This window comes from Rattus norvegicus, chromosome 1 (assembly GCF_036323735.1).
Source record: "Rattus norvegicus strain BN/NHsdMcwi chromosome 1, GRCr8, whole genome shotgun sequence".
NCBI classification, from domain to species: Eukaryota; Metazoa; Chordata; class Mammalia; order Rodentia; family Muridae; genus Rattus; species Rattus norvegicus.
In genome coordinates this window covers 48,824,444-48,844,628 of record NC_086019.1, presented here as the reverse complement: position 1 = coordinate 48,844,628, position 20,185 = coordinate 48,824,444, and the positions used below count along the sequence as shown (strand labels likewise).

General features: G+C 45.5%; 1 protein-coding gene and 1 long non-coding RNA gene across 5 annotated transcripts in view; one reads left to right on the top strand and one right to left on the bottom strand.

Annotated features, from left to right (window-relative positions):
* Window positions 1-17,568, bottom strand: part of Snx9 (sorting nexin 9) — an 88,155-nt gene extending 70,587 nt beyond the window's left edge. For 3 of the 4 annotated variants that reach the window (XM_039090760.2, XM_039090763.2, XM_039090771.2), the window contains exon 1: window positions 14,384-17,568. Coding sequence is in view for 2 of the 4 variants with exons in the window: in XM_039090771.2 (XP_038946699.1) it covers window positions 14,384-14,395 (12 nt within the window). In the remaining 2 variants the exon portion in view is untranslated. The remainder of the gene's footprint in view (window positions 1-14,383) is intronic. The other variant, NM_001127637.1, reaches the window with a different exon arrangement.
* LOC134484994 (uncharacterized) lies at window positions 9,565-12,955 on the top strand. The gene is made up of 2 exons (XR_010062880.1): window positions 9,565-10,318; window positions 12,498-12,955. It is a non-coding gene; the product is annotated as an uncharacterized LOC134484994 (long non-coding RNA).
* Window positions 17,569-20,185: the final 2,617 nt, after the last annotated feature.

Sequence of the window (20,185 nt, the reverse complement as noted above, 5' to 3'; positions counted from 1 at the left end):
CATTCTATCCAATGCCAAATCTGGGATTCATAAGAACTGTACTCTACCGTAAGTCATTAAGGGTAACCTGTCACAGATCTCAAAACTGGACTCCTGCTGGGTATGTGGCACATGCCTATCATCCCCAAATATTAGACGCTGGTTGGGGGAACTGCATTCTTGAGGCCAGCCTATGGTACAAAAAAAGGACTCACTTATAGAAGGCTCTCACCTTAGAAACCTATCAAATGCAAGGTATACTCTGTTATATGGCACGTGGCGATCTTCGCCTGTAGCCACCTACTCTAAACATGGGAGTAGTTCTGATTCCACCAACGAATCACATGCTTGCAAAGAGATAGTGGGGATGGTTTCTAAGCCAGTTTATAGCCATGTACTTGTCACTGGAGCTGTAAAATTATTGCTCAAATGATGAGCTGAGTAAAAACAGTCTTTGAAGTCTCTTAGAACAATTCGAGGAACCTTAACAGGAAATCACTAAAGAGCTCAGTAAGTCTGACCAGGCCAACATCTAAGACACATGGGTAGTATCTCTGAAAATCTACAATTCTCTACTCATGATGATTTGAAATCGCTTTCCAAGTCTTCGAGCTCTTTACGACAAACTAAAAATGGAAGCTGTACGACATGCATTACGATGTGGGTTATACAAAACAGATCCCTAAAGAGCTGCCATCACAGGAATGTGCTCCAAGGGAGGACACTGCCTGATAGCTAAGGACTGGGGACAGGCGGATGTGAAGTGGGAACTCGATGGGTTCTTTGGAAAGTCGGTTGTGTTGGACGGTGTTTTGTTGGGGCAGACAGGTGAAGGAGTGTTTTCCTGAAGCGGACACAGGTGAGAGGACATTTTGCTAAAGCAAACACTTGAAAGGACACGTGATGAAGGATTCTTGGCTAACAACACACATGTATTGGTCTGCCTTACATTGCAAAGTTGAGCTCCTTTTGTTGGAACTCCATAGAGAAAACTGCCCAAAAAAACCTTCTGGTGCTGTGCTGAGGCTTCTTGCTGTTTCTGCAGACTTGGGCCAAGTGGCAGAGTGATGTCAGCTGAAACAGACTCACATGCTGAGGCAAGACACATGCTGAAGCAGGACCAGTGGAGGACACCTGATATTTGGAGAAAGTATAAGTAGGGCCCAAAAGACTGTGAGAAGGTCTTGCTTGTAGAGCTAGCTGTGCAACGCCTCTCGGTCTCAAGTCTTCACTTATCTTCACTTCGTTGAGAGAGGAACAGCTGAGAACTTCTCCTGGCGTTCCTGTTGGTCCAAATCCCTCCTGCTGACTCGTGCCCGTTCAGCTGAGGCCTAGCTGTCTCTGCTAGGTCATGCCACTGCTGCTGCTATCCTGTCTCTACCAAACAGGACTGCTGGTGTATCCGTGAAGCATTTGGAGTGTTGGCAGCGGCGGCGGCGGCTGCTGCTGCTGCTGCTGCTGCTGCTGCTGCTGCTGCTGCCCTGTGAACTGAACTGCTGATTTCCTGACAATGCAGATAGGATTTGCTCCAAAGAACAATTTTTTTTTTTTTTGGTTCTTTTTTTTCGGAGCTGGGGACCGAACCCAGGGCCTTGCGCTTCCTAGGCAAGCACTCTACCACTGAGCTAAATCCCCAGCCCCACCAAAGAACAATTTTTAAACAGGTCCACTTCCCCCACATCCTTTCTTCTCCACTACCCCTGGTGGGTGGTAGGCTAGGAGGGGGGGTTAAAGCATTTAAGAACCATCATTAAAAGTAAGCTTTGAAAATTTTAAAATTACATGGATGCTTCCACATTCAGTTAAAAAGAGGTGTCCAGTGTTTCCCCTTAATCTTCATTTCCATCAGTCTGTAAACAACTTCAGGCACCAAGGAGCTCAGAGCTGCCCAGCCATCTTCCACCTCAGCTGCAATCAATCTCCCTCGTCTCCACTCTTCTGCTGAATGAGTGGAGTTAGCAAGTTAATATGTGCACACATGTGCACATGCAAGGATCTTAAAGCTTCTAAGTATATCACGCTATATCAACCCCCTCTACAGCAAATTTGTTTTTAACATGAACAGTTCACACAACTGACAATTATTAATTGTAATGGTTTTAATATGTTTGGCCCAGAAAGTATCACTATGTGGAGGTGTGGTCTTAGAGTGGGTGTGTCACTATGGGCATGGGTTTTAAGACCCTTTTCCCAGCTACCTAGAAGCCACTTTTCTCCTGTCTGACTTTGGAACAAGAGGTGGAATTTTCAGCTTCTCTTGCACCATGCCTGCCTGATGCTGCCATGCTCCCACTGTGATGATAATGGACTGAACCTCTGAACCTGTAAGCCAGCCCCAATCAAATGTTGTCTTATAACAGTTGCCTTGGACATGGTGTCTTTCCACAACAGTAAAACCCTAAGACACTAATACCATCTAAATTAACTAGATGGCTCTGTCTTCACCTTAATCACCATAAGCAATATAAACAGAGAAAACAATTTATTATGTGTTTACAAGGCTTATTGCTAAGACCAAATATTTACTACTAAGTTATTTTTTAATGTGTAAATATGATAATGGGTTTAATAGTATATTTTTGGAAAGTCTTTGAGATATATATATATATGAAAATATTTTCCGTGAAATAAGGTCTGAACTTTCTTCAAAATACTGAGGGAAGGGAGACGGGGGGACGGAGGCCTGACAAAAGCCACACTGTCCAAAATCTCATCACTATGGTTGCTGTGTGGCCTGGGCTGCTCCACTGTACCATTCTACTTTGGTCTAGGTTTGAATTTTTTACAAAAAGCTATAATAAAAAATAATGAAGTATGCCAAAATATTTGGATACTATATTAACAACTCACAGGCATGGAATTTTTATGAAACTCCATTAATATGTTGCAAATAAACAAACAAAATCACCGGATAACCCACAGAAGAACAAAGATTCATTGACTCTCGAAGTCCTAAGCCAGGATGATGTCATTTCTTCTGAGCCCAGAGGAACACTCTGACCCAGTTCTCGGTTCTCCAGCTGCCTCATACCCTGCTCTGTTCAAGACTGGAGTCTTTGGGAGTTACACCAGAAACCAGCATCAGTGATGCACATCAACAGAGGAATGCAGTCAGGCCTAATTGAGCCTCAGTATTCCAGACGTGTGGAAATAGTTTATCTGGGTGGACCTCAGGGAGGTCAGGGCAACCAGGCTATTTTAGCTCAAAGGAATGAATGGTCCTATGGGCTATGTGCCTACATGTCCAGTAGTGTGGTTCAAAGCTTCTATCTGAGCTTCAGATTAATCACATTAGATATGGTCTTGTTTCACTGATTGGGATATTCAAGGTCTAAAAGGATGGTCCTCCAGCTCTTCTGAAACTCACTGATTGGCTTATATACAGCAAAGAGTGTGCTGGATACAATCAATTAATTAAGTTTTAAGAAGGAATTAAAGGCTTCAATTCAGTATCAAAACGAACAGCATAGCAGTTAGCTCTGACCAACAAAGGCAAGCTCAGTGAGGAGCAAAGGAGCCAGTCATCTGGGTGTGGTGAAAACCTTTCTTCCTGAAGGTTTCACATTGCCAAATCAATACAAGGCCCCAGCCACAGCCTACAGCCAATCCTGTGCCTCCTTTTCAGGTGCTGGCCAGACATGCACAGCCAGGACCACTCCCTCTTCCAGATCTCCACTTGTCACCTTCCTGTGGGACTTCACTGACCACTACACCTCCCACTGTGCAATACATACTCACCACTTAAAACACATGAATTTCGCCCTTGCAGGCCCTCTCCTCACTCGCCTCATGAACTGGCCATCCCCACTAGAAGGTGAATTCCACAGGAGAAAGTCCTGAGGGGAGGGTTTGACTTTATTTTATATGCATTGGTGTTTTGCCTGCATATATATGTCTGTGTGAGGGTGTCAGATTCCCTGGAGCTGAGGTTACAGACAGTTGTGAACTGTCCTATGGGTGCTGAAAATTGAACCCTGGGTCTTCTGAAAGAGCAGCTGGTGCCCTTACTCACTGAACCATCTTTCTAGTCCCCAGAGGATGGCAGTTTGAAAAATTATTTTCTTGGATACTCCTTACATTTCAACATTCTTTGGCCCAATAAGTGCCTGATGAAACTTGTGAGAGGACAAAGTAGCAGAAAGACTCACATAGTGAGGACCCAACGGAGTTCCTGTAAACTCAGTATGATTCTGCTCTACACAGAAAGAAGGTATTAATACGGCTTGCTTGCTTGCTTGTTTGTTTGTATGAGACAAGGCTGGCCAGGAACTCACTGCTAGTAGAGGACAACCCTGAACTTCTGATCTCCCTGCCTCTACAACCTAAATGCTAAGAAGACACTGGACTCAATGTGGTTGCTACTTGGGTGTATGAATCCTACGTTACGTTCTATGTTTATAATACTACAAAACCACACTGCAACCATAGCAACTATTTCCTGCTCTAAAGTCAGATCCATTGGTCAATTGGCTCTTAAGCTCAGTTGGTAGAGATAATACTTTGGTAGTGCTGCTTTGGATCTTTAGGGTGGGTTTCTTCCTCCTCTTCTTCTTCTTCCTCCTCCCTGGGTGGGTTTCTCCTGCTCTTCTCTAACTCAAACCATTGGTACCACTATCTTGAAAGATGTGACAAATCAGTCTACAGAAACCACCTGTGAGAATCCTGAGAGAGGGGTGGGGGGAGAGCACAAGCAAGGACACAAAGCCCTTCTCTCTGCCTCCTACAGAAACAAAGGCAGGAAAGGGAGCTGGGGCTCTGGGCAAAGGCAGTGGGAAACAGACAAAGTCCAGATACAGTGGTGAGACCTGGAGAGTCTGCAGCTGGCCTCCAGCACCCAAATGGACACCTGGTAGACTGCTCGGAAAACATCAAGCCACGCAGAGATCTGCATGCCCCCACCCAGCATGGAACCTGCAAATGGCTCCCATGCCCTGAGATACAGGAGGGTAGGTGGACTGAACTCTCAGCTTAAGGAGCACAAACTGAAGAGCAAGCCCCTCAAGGGTTGGGGGGACTAGAGGGCAAGACAAGGTCATATATAAGGCCAGTTGAGGGAACCCCAAATGTAAAGACCTTCAACCCTCAGGTCTATGATCAACTCTAGGGATCAACAGATTATAGTTCAACTTTCCTGGGGCAAACGGGATGAAATCTGTTGTACAGTGAAAAAAAAGTAATTTTATTTATCAATATACTTCTTTATTTTGCCAGTGTGGACTGTGCACTGAATCCATTCAACCTGTACGTTTTGCAGAGGAGGAAAGTGAGCCTTGAGGACTTTCCTGCAGCACCGTAACTAGACTTCTGTGGGATCTGAACCCAGGTTCCCCATCTCTATGTCAGTCTACCACTGCAATACTAGGTCACAGGGTTATTAGTACACTGCATTCTGAGGGCATTTCTTTCCTCAATGTAAAATTCAAAGGAAATCTCAAACTTTCATGAACTGGCTACAGTTATAACAGAGGACAACAGGAGTCTCAAAGGTCACTCCATCACACACTGCCATCTCTCTCACACACACACTGCCATCTCTCTCATGCACACACTGCCATCTCATGCACACACTGCCATCTCTCTCATGCACGCACTGCCATCTCATGCACACACTGCCATCTCATGCACACACTGCCATCTCTCTCACACACACACTGCCATCTCTCTCATGCACACACTGCCATCTCATACAGCAACATTATATGAAAGTACAATTCACTGAGAAAGACTTCATCCGGAAAGGTATTATGACCTGATTAGTATTTGTACTGGTTTGTATTGATTGTCAGCTTGGCAGGATCTAGAATCACTTATCATACAAGCCTCTGAGCATACAGTGAGAAATGATCTTGGCAAAGGTTAGCGTCTGGGCATGTCTATGGGGGGTTATATTGATAATATATTGATAGGTGGGAAGACCTTCCTACTGTGGTTGGCACCATTCCCTAGGCTGGGATCTAGGATTATATAAAAAGGAGAAATAATGATTTAAAAATCTGAAAATCCTCGGGCTGAGAACCCTGGCCCTAGAACACGTTCTAAGCACTGCAAACCAAGAATAGTATATAGAAACATCACTGTAAGAGTAACTATCCACTTGTAAATGCTCTGTCCTTGTCACTGGGAAATCTGGAATAAGCCAGGGCAGTAGACTATTTGCCCAGCACATGTTCTTCACTGGGTCCTAAACATGGCCTCATATGACAAGTACTGCATAAGATTTGAGCCCAGTCAGGGTGACTAGACACTTGAAATGCACTTTTGGTCCTGCCAGGCAGGCTAAGTCTACTAAAGAGCACTCTAACAGAACACCACACATCTCATCACTAAATGCCGTTCCTCATGTAGAAGCAGAGAAAGTCTGTTACTTTTGTGAGTCCTGCCTTTTCCTGTCATAGGGTATGACTCAATGTTCAGATATTAAAAACAAGTCAGAAAAATTGAGTCAACTATATTTATAATGTCTAAATAATTTATAAATACTATATTTATGTCTAAAAATGAGTGGGAAGGGTAGAATATCATGGTTTTAATGACCATGAGAAAAAAAAGAAATGCCAACAGGGAAGTTGGGAAATGCACACAATGTACAATTTTGAAAGCTTGGCAGTATCTCTTGTTTTATCCAAATGCTCACACAAACATCTCCAAAGATGAGATTTACACAGCTTGTGTGCACGCTCCACTCTCTTCACGCTCCAGAGTGCTTCCAGAATACTCGGACTTGGCTCTATTCCAAGCAGGAACAACAAAATGCAATAAAAATTTCAAACAAACAGCAGATGATCACATGGCCTACAAGACATGTTGCTGAGTCAGCACAAAGGAAAAGCTCTGGAAAGCTCCAAAACAAAGTAAACAAAGAAAATCCCGGGAGAGGTACACATGCCACGCAGAATCTCAGCCTGCACCCATGACCTGAGCTGCACTTAGGCCTGAGGGAGTCAGGGAAGTAAGAGAGAAAACTCCAGCGGTGATAATGAGGCTGCAGCAGGACCCCAGAGAGACAGAGACAGAAGGGGACAGCAAGGAGCGGGCTTGCCCAGGTGTAGGGCCAGTGAAGGAGGGAATGCACCCTGAGAGCTGAGGCCCAAGTCCATGCTGTCTGGCATGGCTAGAAAAACAAGCAAAAGGAAGCAAATGAAGGGGGGAAGACTGGGAGGAGGCCTCTCGGGGGACTGGGACTAACACAAGCTCTGCCGGAGAAACACAACTGTAGTGTAAGGATCAGAACTCACTCAGATTCAGTTCCAAGGAAAAAATAAAATAGCAAAACACTCAAGAAAACCAAGACCATGAAGAAAGATGAGCAGAAGAGAAACACTGATTTTGGCTTCTGTTATTCAACCGGACAGATCAGAAACTTGAAAAAATGAGTAAGGAATCAGACATTAAAGAATAACCAGGCAGAACTATTGAACCAAATAGAACTTTTAAAAACTAGAACACGACCCACCCCCAACACCTCATAAGCCCCAAGCTATGCCCACTAATCCACACTGACACCACAATGGACTTCAGAACGCAGAAGACAGGGTCCTAAAACAGGTAGAAGAGATGCAGGGCACTTGAAAACAACTGTAGCCAGGGCTTCTCAGCAGCGACAATGTGGTCAGCCTAGAGCTCACACCTGCAAAGCCATCTTTGATGGATGGACAGGAAAAATCTATTTCCCAGGTTATCAATAACAAACCTTCTTTAACAAGAATTCCAACTTTAAGTAAAAGAAAAAGGCCGAAGAAAGGGCCGAAGCTGGGTGTGGTGGTGCACACCTTTAATCCCAGCACTCCCACGACAGAGGCAAAGAACTTAAATATAAGAAAATATGCTATACAAAGATAGGGTCCAAAGGAATCCCATCTAAATAACCATCAACTCTATACAGTGAAAATATCTTTATTTTATTTAATGCTAAGTAGTAACTGACTGTACTGGGGAAATCATTGTAGTTATGCACCTTTAAGTTATTTTTAAATTCAAAAAAGGAACGTGATATTGACTGATTTCAGACTTTAGCTTAGAGACACCGATAGACCTGCATTCTCCACTGGGGAGTTGGGGGAGGGGCGGGGGTATATAACACAAATCTCCCCAAAACCTGGGATTAGGAGAGGCAGGTATAGCTCCCAACCCCACCCCAACCCCACTGGAGAGCTGACTGACCCTCAGTTGGCCTGCGAAGTGGTAGCCAGGAGGAGGTAAATTACAGCATGCATAATCAGGAGCATCTCAAGGACAGCTTGGATGGAAAGATACAATTCAATCAATACTTATAGTGGAAACTAATGATGTCAGGTTAACAGCAGAAGAAGAGATTGGGGTTTTTTGTTGTTTTAGCTTTGGTTTGGTTTTGAGTTTTTGAGACAGGGTTCCCTTGTGTAGCCTTTGTTGTCCTGAACTAGCCCTATAGACCAGGCGGGCCTTGAACTCAGACCTGCCTGCCTCTGTCTCCCAAGTGTTGCAACTAGAGGCCCGCTCTGCCACCGCCCAGTTAGCAGGAACTTTACAGGAACAAGGCCCTTCATAGCTAGTAATGGAGGGCTACCTGATACACATGAAAAGGTATAATCTACCTGAAAAATACTAGTAAGCTTAGAGGAACTGTTTGAGCCAACCCTTTTATTTATTCTTGGGTTTTATAGCTTCAGTTAATCTGTTACAATTTTTTTTTTAGGATTTTGCATATGGCCTGCTGTATTTATAACATTTTCATCCATCCCCCTCCTTTCTACAAGCTGGCCAATCTCACAAACTCAACCTCATCCTCTGTGATCGTCACTGTTACTGATGTGAGCACAGACGTGTGAGCGCATACACTCACACATATAGATAGACACACACACTCTCACACACACACAGACTCACTCACACACAGAGACACACACACAGACACACTCACACATATACACACACAGAAACACACACAGAGGCACACACACACGCACAGAGGCACACTCACACATAGAGACACACACACAGAGGCACACTCACATAGAGAGACACATACACACAGAGACACTCACGCATAGAGACACACACAGGCACACACACACAGAGACACTCACGCATAGAGACACACACACAGGCACACACACAGAGACACACACAGAGGCACACACTCACACACAGAGGCACACACACATAGAGAGACACACACACACAGAAACACTCACGCATAGACACACACAGGCACACACACACACACAGAGGCACACACACACCCAGAGACACACACACAGACAAACACAGAATCACAAACACACATAGAGACATACACACACAGAGGCACACACACACAGACACACTCACACACAGACACACTCACACACAGAGACACACTCACATACACACAGCACCTCAGTACATTTACAGTTGCTCATATGTACACGTGTTTAGAGCTGACCACTTGAGCCTGGATAACCCATCAAGGGTCTTGTCCCTAGAGAGTCTTGGATTCCCCTCTCTCAGCAGTCACTTTACTGTGGGTGGGGCCAGATGAGATTTCCACCCCCATTGGTATGTTGACTGTGAGGTCACTATGCAGGTTTGTGGGTGGGGCCGGATGAGATTTCCATCCCCATTGGTATGTTGACTGTGAGGTCACTATGCAGGTTTTGTTTAGGCAACCACATTGTTGAGGTGTCATGGATAAGTCTAGAAGGCGCTAAATCACAGCAGGCTCCTGGGTCCCCTGACTCTTAAAATCTGCTCTTCTCCTCTTCCGCAAAAGCCCACCATTTTAGTATTTCCAGCAACTACAGACAATGAATCAGAAAGGGTGTAGATGCATACAGCATATTTAACAAGGTCAACCTAATGGACAGTCACAGACTATGGACATACAGAGAACTGATTTACCCTCCCTTTCTGCACAGAGAACATACTGATGAAATTGCTCCTAAGTATAAGCTTAGTCTCAACAAAGTTCTACCTACAGTACTGGTTGTCAATCAGATTGCCTGGTATGCTATCTAATTAGAAATAATCAAAAAAAGATAACAGGAAAATCTTCAGCATTTGAAAGTCATGCACAACGTTGACAACCCACAGGCTAACGAGAACTTTTGGAGTCTCAAAATGTGGTGCTGCTTCCCACTACTTTAACACACTAAGAAATGTAACCATGAGTAGATCAATTATATTTCAAAACATTACTAATACCTAAACTGGGTATAATTTTTGCATTGTGCATGCGTACTTTACAAGACAGTTAACTTAAAGTTGGAGATGAACTACTCTAGTTCAGTTATAACGTATGAGTCGCTATACAATACAATGTGTACTGTATGGTGTTCAGCAGAACATCACCGTGCTCTTCCAAACTGTCGCTGGGGATACAAAGGTAAGCAAACCCACAACTCCAGCCTCCAGGGGCCCACAGCATCCTCAGGGAGGCAGCCACCAGTCATGGAAGCACACATAATTGGCAGTTGGGAAGGATGTCAGGACTCTAAGCAGGGCATGGCATGAGAGGCTTCTGGAAGTGATGCTCTGGGCTGACTTCACAAGCACAGAGAAGGCTCAAAGGACAGCAATCCAAGAAGGAACAGAATGCACACCTACAGGGCCTGCTTCACACAGTCTCAGTACAGAGCCCAGACTGGCCTTAAACTTGGATTTCCCTGTTTCTACCTCCCTTGAACTAGGATTACAAGTGGACACCACTAAATCCTGTTGAAAGCTCCCAAGTTTTAAGCAGTTAAAGCCAAGCTATTATTTAATTTCTGATGATCAATATACAGGCAAGACACAGTAAAAGTCATCTTTGCAAACCTGTTATGCCTTCTAACCTCTTCCTCTTTAAAAAACTGGTTCATGTTTCTACTGTTGCAGGACTTTCCTTTCACTACACATACACAGATATTTAAGACAAATAAAATACTGTTACAGAGAGGTGATTGGGAAGCAGCTGCTACACTGTTTTTATAATTGTAAAAGCCAGCTAGGTGTGGTAGCACTGTGGTTTTAATTCCAGCACTGAGGAAGCAGACCCATAGATATCTAGGTGTTACCAGTCAGCCCGGTTTACAGAGCAAGTGCCAGGCCAGTGAGGGCTACATGGTGAGACCTTGTCTCAAAACCCAAAACCCCACCTTCCAAAAAACTAGAAAACAAGTTTAATTTGTGTTTGTGTGCGCGCACACATTAGCTAGCTGACTCGAGGTTAGATCAGGCTGGAACCAGTGGGGCCTGCTCAGGGTCTTCCCAGGGCTGTAACTAAAGATGCACACTTGGCTTTCTGGATTATGGAACCCCCATGCCTGTGCACTTTACCATCTGAGCCCATCCCTGCAGCCCTTAACTTTAATCCTTAAGAAGCATCGATAGGGGCTTCCGTTATTCAAATGAAGGAGTGTTTGCTTAGAAGAGTTCGCAAAGTTGCTTTTAAACTGTCCCCAGAACCTAGTCCAGTACAGGGCCTCATTTCCTGCCCGGATTTCTCCTGTTCCACACTCATCTAATGCACCCAAAAAGATGCATAACATACACATACATATAACGTCATATACTATGTCTGGAACGGGAAGCTGGAAGGGGAGGGATGAGGCACTCCAAGAATTTTATTAGTGCTATAAAATGACCATGTAACAGCAAAAGGATCCTCCAAATCAATTAGCAAGTGTTAATCCTGCTATGGAACTTAGAGCTAATCAACCTCCATGAATTACTTTATGTCCATTTCTACATATACAAACAATTCTCAAGGCCTGACGCCTTTAGATAAACTCGTTTACTCAAATTCACTTCAGGATTACGTCAGAGCATAATCTTAGGAAGCATCTAACACAGGCTGAAACACTCCTAAGGCCTGTCACCCTGTGTGCTAAATAAGACATGACTGGACTCCAAGCAGCGCAGGAACTTAAGCAGAGCTCAGCATTCTACTGGGGAAAGATTAGAAACAAAACCCAGATGATCCCCTTAAAGCATGTAGTTACTGATTAATTGTCTTCAGCAATGAACAACTGCCCAATTCAAGTTCTAGAAGATTTCCCTCTCTTTTTCCTATTATGACTCTACCAAGAGCTCTTAAAAGTCATGAAAATGCTGGGCTAGCAAGATACCCAGTGGTTGGGAGTACTGCTTGCCCCTCCAGAGGAACAGAATTAGGTTCCTAGAACCCACATGGCTACTTACAACTGTCAGTTAACTCCAGTTCCAGGGGACCCAATGCCCTCTTCTTGGGACACCAGGGATGCATGTGGCACACAGATAGACACGTGGACAAAACACCCATACACATAAAATAAATATTTTTCAAAAAAAAAAATCGTGTGACTTCAGAGATAAGTGTATATTCAAGAAAGTACCGTAGGAATGATTTAGATGAAAACTGTATCTGGGGAGAATTAAAACCATTCTCCCATAAGTGCTAAGGCCACCCCAACCCTACCTCAAAGTCCAGGTGGCGCAGTCATGTCCCAACACTTAGTTCTTACAGCAAAAGCCTGGACAGCACTTGGACTTAAGTGTTATGAGTCCATCATCACTACTTGCTAAGTATACCTGACCACCTACAGGGTTAAAGGAAGGGAAGAAATCCAACTCTTCATCTGCCGTCTGTGGATATGGGAAGAGGTGTGTCCCGGGCTAGCATGCAACAATGTCAACTCAAAAAGGAGCTTTGCTTTGACACAAGAACCATCTGGACATAGGAAACGAGAAAACTGCAGAAGAGTTCCCTTGAATGAGGCCTCCCCAGTCAGCCCCTTTCTTCAGAGGGCAGTGGCTTGTCATCTGGTCTGTGGGGACGCCAGCCACCTGGAACTGTGATTACAAAGCAGGGAAGGGCACCAACAGCCAGGAGAACTGGAATTTGCCTTCAGAAGCAGATAACAAGTAGGAAGTGCTTACACAGGTTGTCAGGCTTGTGTGCACTGAGGTCACAGGCAACTCAATTTCAGTTCAAGGATGGCTGTGTTTTTTCACTGGAAACACAAGGCTCCACCATCAAATAAAACTTTTTACCATGCTTGGATATGTGCATTAGTCGCTAAGTTGAAATAGGCATGAGCGCCTCAGCTCAGTACAAATATTACAAACTGACCTCACAGAATAGGGTCTACGTCACAAACCACTGTCAAGGTTGCATGATAACTCTGTAATTGGATTTTCAACTTCTGAAACGTCTTGGCAACAAACCTCAAAATCAGATTTCTGTAGAAATCTTTTGCTTGAATTAGGTTTTATCTCCAACAAAGTTTGTCACAAAATAAGTATACTGAAAAGGTAGGTAGTTATTTCATATCTAATACAACCAAGCAACAACTGCTCAGATATACTATCAAGGCAGTTATTTCAACAGCAGCAGTAGGTTCCTGACAAAAGCTTCATTTATGTATAAACAATACACCTAGATAGATTCAGGACACTGCATTTATCTGGGCCCCAACTTCAACAGGCTAAATGAAATCAGGCACTTCCAAATTCCTTAACACTTTTCTAAATTACCTTCTATAAACGCCCATCTTTAAAAAAGTTTTCATCAAGCCAGATGTAGCTTAGCTATTTCGAAAATAATTATGGAAAAGACATGTTGATGTTTGTAAAGGTGACATAATCCAAACTCCGAGTTACAAGTCAATCTGCTACCCACACATCACAGGTCTATCAGAGGTTAACCGACTGTGCAGGCTTTTCTCGGGGGCTACTTCATTCCCAAGTTACTACTGAAACCTCACAAGAAAAGGGAAATGGAGAAACTAATTTTTTTTTCGTTTGGTTTTTTGCAGACTCAGATAACAAAAATGGACTGCTAATTTCACAAACAGTAACAAAAAATAAGCAAACCAAGGCTTCTGGTCATTTACCAAGCAGGAACCAAAGTTCCACTAAGCAGTTGGGGCCTGGGCCTTTTATATTTTCTTTCTTTCTTTTTTTTCCTACCGGCAAACACGTAATCTAAAAGCACAGTCATTTCCCTCTTGATACTTTATTCGCTCCGAAAACGTCCCATTCAAACCGAAAAAGCCAGCAAAAACAAAAGGAAAAAATGAGAGCCTAGAAGGCAGTGGGCGCGGAGGAAGCGGGACTCCGGGAGGCTGCAGCGTCCTCCCCACCCGGCTCGGCTCCGCTCGGCTCGGCCCCCTCGCGCGCCGGGCTGCCCTCCGGAGGAGGGAGGCAGGCGACTGGCGCCGTGCGGAGAGGCAGCGTCCGGATGGCCCGTGGCTCCGGGGCTGCGGGAACTCCGCGTCTTGGGGCGCCCGTCTCCGCTTAGGTGCAAACTTTGCGGAGCCGCCGCCGCCCCGGGTGAGCGGACCCCAGCGCTCGGCGTGACCCCGCTCCCGTGCCCGAGGTCGCGGGGTGGGGGTTGGGGGGAACTCGCGAGCGACGCTCCGGGGCTTCGGCCTCGTTACGGCGCCGCGGAGCCGAACGGCCGGTTCGGCCTGCGCCGCGCGCCCCTTACCTTGGTGGCCATGGCGGGCGGTTCCCCGGCCCCTGCGGGCCGGCTGGTCTCCCGCGCTGCGGAGCTTCGGCCCTAGGCGGGCGGGCAGGACGGCTCCGGCTGCGGTTCGGCGGCTCCGGCCGGGCGCGGCGGCTCCGCCTCAGCCCTGCTCTCGGCGCTCCGGCCCCTTTGGCTCGGCGACTCCCGCCGCCGCCCGCGCCTGCAGTTCCTGAAAGTCCCCGGCTGCGCGGCCCCCGCCCCCGCCGGCCAAGCCTCCCATGGACCGCGGCGTGCGCGGCGGAAGCGCGCCTGGGGCCTCGGCCGCAGCCCGGCCTCCTCGCCCGCCCTGGCCTCCGCCCCGACCCCGCCGCCAGCGGCACCGAGTGCGGCTCCCTGGCTGGAGCGGCGGCTGCGGGGTCGGACGAGCGCCGGGGTCGCACGGGCGCCGGGGTCGCGGCCTGGTCTTTGACTGCGAGCCGTTTGCGGGGCGCGGCGCTGAGGGGGGCTGCGCCTCAAGCCCAGCTCGCTGCGAGCCTGAGGAGCACAGCGATCCCCAGGTGCTGACGGGAGCCACCCGACTGGGATCCCGGGCCCACGGCTGGGCTACTGAGGGGTCCGGGTGCTTGGGGGTGACTACTGCGAGCAGCGGCACACAGACAGGCCAGCCCGGGCGGAGCAATGGCTTCCTGCTCCCAGGCTGGGAGATCCTGCCTCCTGTATGGAGTTTCCCCGAGGCTGTGATCTGGCCTGGGCTTCTGGGCCTGAACGCTTGGGGACTCCATCTGAGACGACCCACGTCTGCCCTTTGGGTTGTTTAAAAATGCCTCAAGAGGTTTGGGGGGCGCAACAGGTTTCCTTTAAGAAGAGAGAAGTCCGAATTATAACATCTTTAATTGAGAGTAGTTTGTCCACAGATGGATCTGCGTGGGTTTTACTAATAAACGAATGATTTAAATTGATCAGTGAAACTTTCGCCAAAGATGAAACTTTGGTTTAACTTAATCGGTGCCATAGTTTAGTACATGTGTTTATAATAAGGATGTTATCTTCTTAGACGAATAAAATCGACTCTACTATCCCACGAAGTTGGTATTTAAATTTACTGTGGCTTCTGGTACTGGGATGGGAGAATGAATGACACATATGTATGAGCCCTTGTGTTTGCTCCCCAGCACAGACTTTTTTTTTTTTACTGCCCAGAGAATTTTGCAAGTTACAGCCAACAATAGTGTTTAAGTGGTAATACAGAGTTTTCTGTGAATATTTGTGTGTGTTGAGCTCATGATCAATGCTATAGTCAGGCTTGGAAATATGTGTGTGTGTTACTGCTTGGCTAGTTTCATGTCTACTTGACAAAGACTAGAGTCATATTGGACGTAGGGAACCTCGTTTGGGAAAATATGCCCCCACCAGATTGACCTTCAGACATGCCTGTTGTGTATTTTCTTGATTAAAGAAAGGTGTGTGAAGGCCCAGCTCTGTTTCCCAGCCCCCATCTGTGCTGGTGGCCCTTGTTGCTGTAAGAATGCAGGTTAATCAGTAAGCAAGTGTTCCTTTGTGGCCTCTGTATAAGTTCCTGCCTTCGGGTTCCTGCCCCAAGTTCCTGCCCTGATTTCCTTCCTTAATGGGAGCGTGTGTGTAAGCAAAATAAACTCCTTCCTCACCAAGTTGCTTATCATGGTGTTTTATCCCCACAACAGAAACTCTAAGACACGCACACACAAGTTGTGAGTGTGAACATGCATACAGCACATGCGTTGAGGTCAGAGGACAACTAGTAAGAGTTTATTCTCTTCCTCCACCACATAGGTCCTGGGGCTCAGACTGAGACTGTGGCTGCCTGTGTCCATATCAGCTGAGCCATCTGGGCAGTCCAGGCTGTTGTCGTTCCCATTTCAGGAAAAGGAAAGCCATTGAGAGCCTTCTTTCTGTATACTAGACTGGAAGCCCCCACCCCTTAACCCTTTGAGGAAGTGATTATCTATTTACAATGATAAAAAAAATTCTAGCTTAAATAATTTGATTTGATAATACCAAAATTGAAATTAACCACAGCTCCGGGACCAACAGCTTCTAGGAACAAATCCTCATTTCAGAACTGGATAAGTGAGCAAAGATATTTATCAAAGCATTTTAAGCCAAATAGAAAATGTCTATGTACTTGTTAATAGGACTGTCCCAGTGAGACACAATTATACAAATTTATGTTCTAGGAGGCTTATATAATGCTAATACAATCAATTCTTTGTGTTCAGACATTCCCATCCCTGAATTCAGCCGGTTTCAGATTGAAAATATCTGAAAAGAAAAAAAATGCACCTGCACTGATGGTGCATGGACTTTTTTTTTTTTTATTAACTTGAGTATTTCTTATTTACATTTCGAGTGTTATTCCCTTTCCCGGTTTCCGGGCAAACATCCCCCTAATCCCTCCCCCTCCTCTCCTTTATGGGTGTTCCCCTCTCCATCCTCCCCACATTGCCGCCCTCCCATTCTTTTTTTTTTTTTTAATTTTTTTTTTTCCGGAGCTGGGGACCGAACCCAGGGCCTTGCGCTTGCTAGGCAAGCGCTCTACCACTGAGCTAAATCCCCAACCCCTAAAAATGTGTAGCCCAGACTGGCCTCGAACTCGTGATCCTCCTGCCTCTGCCTCCTTCAGCAAATCCTACCGGTGTGCACCACCACAACCGGCGGACTTTCTTGTCTCGCAATTATTTCCTAAACAACATAACAGCTATTTACCGTCTGTTTGCACTACAAATGGTTCAAAATACATGGGAGGCTGCGTAAAAGTTCTATGGGCATGTTATGCCCGTTTTTTCCGTGAATGGAATTGAACAGAGTTTTATAGTTACAGGGAGTCTGGGACCCATCACCCTGTATATCAAGGGCAAACAGTATTTAAGACTATTGCTAAACATGAAAAAATATTTGAGTATAGTACAACCCACATGCATGATAAGTATAGAAGTATTGTACAAGTCCGGAAAATTCTAGAACGTTTAATCAGATCATATTGACCACACTAAAAATGATTTAGCAGCATATGTTTATATTAAAATCTATTTAACTTCACACGTATGAGTGTTAGAAGAGAGCATGGGATCCCCGGCACTGATGCGATAGACGGTTGTGAGCTATCGTCTGTGTGGATCAAACATGGATCCTCTGGCAGAGTAGTGAGTGTCCTTAACCACCGACATCCCCCAGCCCCATTCAAAATCCATGTTTTTTTTTTTTTTTTTCTTTTTTCTTTTTTTCGGAGCTGGGGACCGAACCCAGGGCCTTGCGGTTGCTAGGCAAGCGCTCTACCACTGAGCTAAATCCCCAACCCCCCAAAATCCATGTTTTAATAAGCAAAGAACTCACTTATAGCTCAATAAACAAGTGAAAACTTATTTTAAAAATGGTTACTTAATAAAAAGCCACTCATTCTTTTTTTTTTTAACAGTTTTTCTTATTCTCTTTTTTTTCTAAGATTTATTTATTATATAAGTACACCGTCACTCTCTTCAGACACAGCAGAAGAGGGCATTGGATCCCACTACAGATGGTTGTGAGCCACCATGTGGTTGCTGGGAATTGAACTCATGACCTCTGGAAGAGCAGTCAGTGCTCTTAACCACTGAGCCATCTCTCCAGCCCCACTCATTCTTTACTACATAAAAGGCCAACATTTGAACTCAAGGAACCGTAGGGATAGTCTCTTGTGCACTGTGTAAAAGCATCACCTGTCATAAAAATCCGATGGCCAATAAGCTGAGGCAGGATTAGAAGGTGGGACATCTGGCAGAGAGAGAGGAACTCTGGGAAATAGAGGAGGAGGATTTGCCATGGAGAAGCTGAGGAAGTCAGATGTGAAACTGAGGAGAGGTAATCAGCTACATGGCAGACATAGAATAGTATAGCAGGTTAAGTTCAAGCTAGTTGGGGAACAAGCCTAGCTTACTTAAGACCTAGGCATTCATTAATAATTATCTTCTGGGTAATTATTTGGGAACCTGGGGAACACCAAACGACCTCAAACGGTTACAGAGAGCACAAGAGATAATGAATTTTCCATCTTGTTTCAAGTTTAAAGACTGATATGCCACTTTCCAACAATTTCTCGATGCATGTTTTGATAGGAAGGTGTGAAGTCAGAGGGTCACAGGTGGGAAGACAGCTTTTCCATACCTGCTTCTAGGGTTCAGGCTTTCCTTCGTTACAAATAGGAAGTGTCTCCCCAAGGCCCGGGTGTTAAAGGCTTGACTTCCTGTTGTGGAACAGGAGATTGGGTGATCATGAAAATGCTAAGCCAAACTAACGAATGGATTAATCTATTGAAGAATTCATACTCTAATGAGATTATTTTGATGTAGAAATTTCTAGAAGCCGGGCCTAGCTGAAAGAAGCAGGTCTCTAAGGCACGTTCTTGAAGCATGTTCCTTGGGTTTTGTTTTGTTTTAAATAAAAGTTGGTGATTTTGTTGTCTTTGTAACAGAATTGGCTTAGAACTGGGCCTCTTGGCTCTCAGGTCTACAGCTGGGCTCCCAGTCAGTTTGAAGTTTTAATTTTCTGTGGGAATAGGCTTAGTCTGCCTACCGTAGCCACTCTGTTTCCTGTCATAACAGAGCTTTCCTTCTCCATACAAAAAGTCCTTGCCTTTCTTGTCTGTGTTACTTTGTGGAGCCAGTGCTTGCTACGATTCTTCCAGAAAGTAAGGTGGGCGTTAGGAATGCTCGCCTTGTTTACGGGGAGGTATCAGCACAGGATAAAAAAAAGGCCAGGTTGTATCTTTCCTGCTTCGTGGCCACCGTGAGTGAGCAGCTGTGCTTCATCAGGCCTGCCTATTGACGATGCTCTACCCTATCACAGGCCCACAGCAAGGGAGTCAACTGACCTGACTGAAACCGCTTAAAATGAAGCCCTCGCCCCAATTGTTTCAGGTATGGGTAACTGTTGCAAGACGCTGGAACGCCTCTTGAATGATTTATGTATGCCTGACTTCACTTTTTTGATTTAATCATGAAAAATTGATGAGTACTATGGGGATTCCTCAAGAAAAAAAAAATAAGAATAGGACTACGGGCTGGCCCAATAATCTCACTTCTGTGCATGTTTCCAGAGGAAGTCACATTCACATCCCAAAGAGAAATTTGTGCTCCCATATTCACATCTCAAAATTTGTTCTCCTATGTTCATAGCAATTCACACTTCCAAAAGGCATGGAACTATCCAAATATCCATCAACAGATGATCCCTTTAAAAACAAACATGTTTTGTCATTTGTCATATGAATGTGGCGGTTTGAATAGGAATGGCCCCCATAGATTCATGTGTTTGAATGCTTGGCCCATAGGGAGGACTGTAGCATGTAGTTCCTAGTACTCCAATTTAAGCTCCAGGCAGACCATGCTACTAGCCCTACCCAGGTTCCCTTGGATCCACAGAAGAAAGGCACGCGCACGCATATGCACGCATGCACGCGCACACACACACTAGCTTATTTTTAATATGCTTTAGCTCAATGGCCAGGCTCTTCTAAGCCTTCCTCAGCCACCATACCCTTCTTTTCACTCCCAGCTCAACACGTCTAATTCTTCTTGCTGCTTAATTATGTTTCTAATCTCCTGCTTGCTACACCAGGCCCAGGCAGGGAAGTAGCCAATGGCCGCTCCACCCTAGATCTCACATGACTGGTGGCTTTTTCTCCTTCCAAAGCACAGTGAATATCTTCTCTCCTACATCTGCTAGCCTGCCTGTGGGAAAACTCAAAGTCCCGACTATTCTGCCCACCTCATTGGCTGCTAGCATCTTTATTGATCGACAAAGAACAAACTG